Source organism: Mus pahari, chromosome 20 (assembly GCF_900095145.1).
Source record: "Mus pahari chromosome 20, PAHARI_EIJ_v1.1, whole genome shotgun sequence".
Taxonomy (NCBI): Eukaryota; Metazoa; Chordata; class Mammalia; order Rodentia; family Muridae; genus Mus; species Mus pahari.
The window spans coordinates 48048210-48051260 of NC_034609.1; the positions used below are offsets into that span (position 1 = coordinate 48048210).

A 3051-nucleotide genomic window follows, 5' to 3' on the forward strand; every position below is an offset into this window, starting at 1 on the left:
GAAACCCTGTCTTGAAAAACCAAAAAAAAAAAAAAAAAGAGCACTCGCTGGCAGCTCTTCGAGAGGACCTCGGTTCAATTCCCAGCACCAACACCACCACGGCTAGTGATTATCTGTAATTCCAGTCCAGAGGGATCCACAGCCTCTTCTGGCCTGCATTGGGTACTGTACCTGTGTGGGGCACAGACAGGCAGGCATGCAGACAAAACACCTGTGCACACAATTAAAAATAAATAAACAGGCGGATTTCTGAGTTCGAGGCCAGCCTGGTCTACAAAGTGAGTTCCAGGACAACACAGAGAAACCCTGTCTCGAAAAACCAAAATAAATAAATTAAAAATTAAAAAACAAAAAAAAACAAAAAACAAAAAGTACTCCTGGTATCTTACAGAACTTCGAGTGAGAGAAGCGGTCCCCTCAAGCTCTTCTACCTCTAAGGTGGGGACCAGGCACTGACAACCACTACCGCTCCAGTAGCTGAAGTGAGCAATACACACGAGTAAGAAACAGCTCTCACAAGACAAGGACGAGAGATAACACTCCGAAAGACAACCGAACATAACGGCCTCGTTTGGGTAACCCCTTAGAGAGAGAGACTTAAAAGAGTACAGCTTAGTGACTAAACACACAGCTGCTTTTGAGTACGTGAAGTAAACACTGTACAGTCAAAAAAGTTTGCATAGCCAGGCCCAGAGTGCCAATGACAAATCCCCTCACCATCAACAGAGATATCTACCAAAACTAGAGAGTGTCACATTCCTGTAAGCCCAGCCCTTGGGAGGCAGAGGCAGGGCTAGGAATTCAAGGCTAGCCTGGTCTACATAGTGAGTTCCAGGACACCCAGAGCTGCCTAGTGAGACTCCGACTCAAAAAAAAAAAAAAAATTCCCCTAGAAATGTAGGCAATCAAGAGGCTTCAAAACTAGCTTGAACCTGACCCAGGTGCCTAAATGGTGGGCCCTGGCCTCTTATGTCCTGACTCTTAACTCCAAGTGTAAGTCAGAGAAGCCCCTCCTTGTCCAACACTGTGGTCACAATGACACTGGCTGTGTGGAGCCTACTGGGAAGCCTGAAGCAGCCTGCTTGCTCAATATTTGGAAGGAGTGTGTGACTGGTGTCTCGGTGCCCCAAAGCACTATTTCTTTTTCTTCTTTTTAGTAAGTAATTAAAATTTACATGTTCAAACATGATTACCTAATCTTTTTAGTCAAGAAGTTCAATGAGGGGCTGGTGTGGTAAAGGTATGTGTGCCAAGTCTAATGACTTAGGTTCCATCCCCAGGACCCACTCAAGTAGAATCAATTCTAGAAAGCTGTCCTCCGACCTCTTCGAGGACGCATGCATGCATGCATGCATGCATGCGCACGCGCACACACACACAATAAGTAATCAATGTAATTTTCAAGATGTGAGGTTCAGTGAAAAGAAGTCCTTAAGACTTCCCCCACAGACCCTGAATGAATGAAAGTGTGAGCTCAAACTCGGAGCAGGAGCCCATCCTCCCTGCCACTGAGCTGGTCCCCTAGACCTACAGGCAATCGACTTAAATCAGGCCTGTTCTTTCAACCTCAGCCTATGAGGAAAGAGGGTGTCTGTGTCCCCCGGAGAGCCACTGCCCTCAGAGCCAAGCTGTCTGTTGCCTATGAAAACTGCATAGAAAGCCCAGACTGGGGTCCAATCAGATTTCTATCCCCTTCCCAGGTTTACTGTACTTTTGGAGATAGGACCTCCTGTGGACCAAGCGGCCCTTCAACTGGAGATGTAGCAGAATGTGACCTTAAACCCCCACCTGATAGTTCTCCAGGGAAATGGGATCACAGACGCCCTGGCACACTGCTGGCGACCAAACTCAGGTCACTCTCCATGCCAGGCACCACCTGTGCTACACCACCACACGAAGCTTCATTTTAAGCAACATTTTCTGGAGGTCACTTGATAGTAAGACAGGTGCCCCACATCAAGTACTGAGTTCGCAGTAAATTAGGTTTCTCATTGCATTCACTGTACTTTTTCCCTCCTAAACATGCTCAGTCTGACAGTCCCATACGGCTGTCAACATAGTTCAAAACCCACACGACCAATAATTACCAGGAAGGGCTTGTGTGTACAAACTTGTGTGCCAGGGTTTTCTAAAACCTCCCCCAAAAACTCGGACTGTAGACAGAGGGTGTGGATCAGGGTGCCCCGGGAGGCTGAGACTACAAAGAACAGATTCAGATCTGGGAAGGAAAGTGGAGAGAGCCGCTGTCTGCCAGAGGAGGGAGGGGGCAGCAGACTGGAAGGAACTGCCACATTAAGAGAAAGAAGAAGAAAATCCCACCAAACCCAAGGTTAAAAGGAGCCCTCCGACCTCCAATTCCGTGTCGGTTTTGTTTTATAAATAAATAAATAAACAAACCAGAAAGCCACAGAAGCAGCCCCCTTTTCAACAGGAGAGTCTCACTAACAAAGCGAATAGAGGAAACCTGTGCTCTGAGTGCAACCGACCTACTATGAGCCCTGGGAACGGAAACACCTCTTTCCCGGTTTGGTAGTGGGTTTCCAAACAGTAGGGACAGCAAGCAAGATAAAGCTACACGAGGGAGGGGAGCAGGCCGCCAAGCTTTTCCTGAATGCAGGGAGTTTTCCGACCACAGGCTTTTAAATGGACCTTTCTGGGGACAGCTGACAGAGTCCTAGCTAAACACAGTGTCTGGTTCTCAATCAGAACCGGGTGCGCGCTGAAAACCGCGGGGCTTTTAACTAGCTCAGGCACACAGGCAAGATACATCACCAGATTCGGTGTAGCTGGTACCCCAACGACCCCCACGAGTGCCCAGGGCTCCGGCAGGCTCTGCACTGTGGCTGAGAGTACAAGGACAAAAGGAGCCACGCTAAGACAGAGCGCCGGGCCCCGGGTGTGCAGGGGCGGGAGCGAGGGGTGGTCCTCACAGACCCTCCTCCGGGCGCGAGAGCCCCAGCCACTTACTTTCGTTCGGCCGTTTATCCTGTAGTTGCCCAGCTTCCCGCTGCAGTGGCGGATCAGGTCGTCCATGCTGCTCATGAGCAGGCC

General features: G+C 49.3%; 1 protein-coding gene across 1 annotated transcript in view; it reads right to left on the reverse strand.

Moving 5' to 3' along the window:
• Positions 1–3051, reverse strand: part of Egln1 (egl-9 family hypoxia inducible factor 1) — a 36828-nt gene that overhangs the window by 33126 nt on the left and 651 nt on the right. The window contains exon 2 of the mRNA XM_021220237.2: positions 2968–3051. Coding sequence (XP_021075896.1) covers positions 2968–3051 — 84 coding nt within the window. The remainder of the gene's footprint in view (positions 1–2967) is intronic.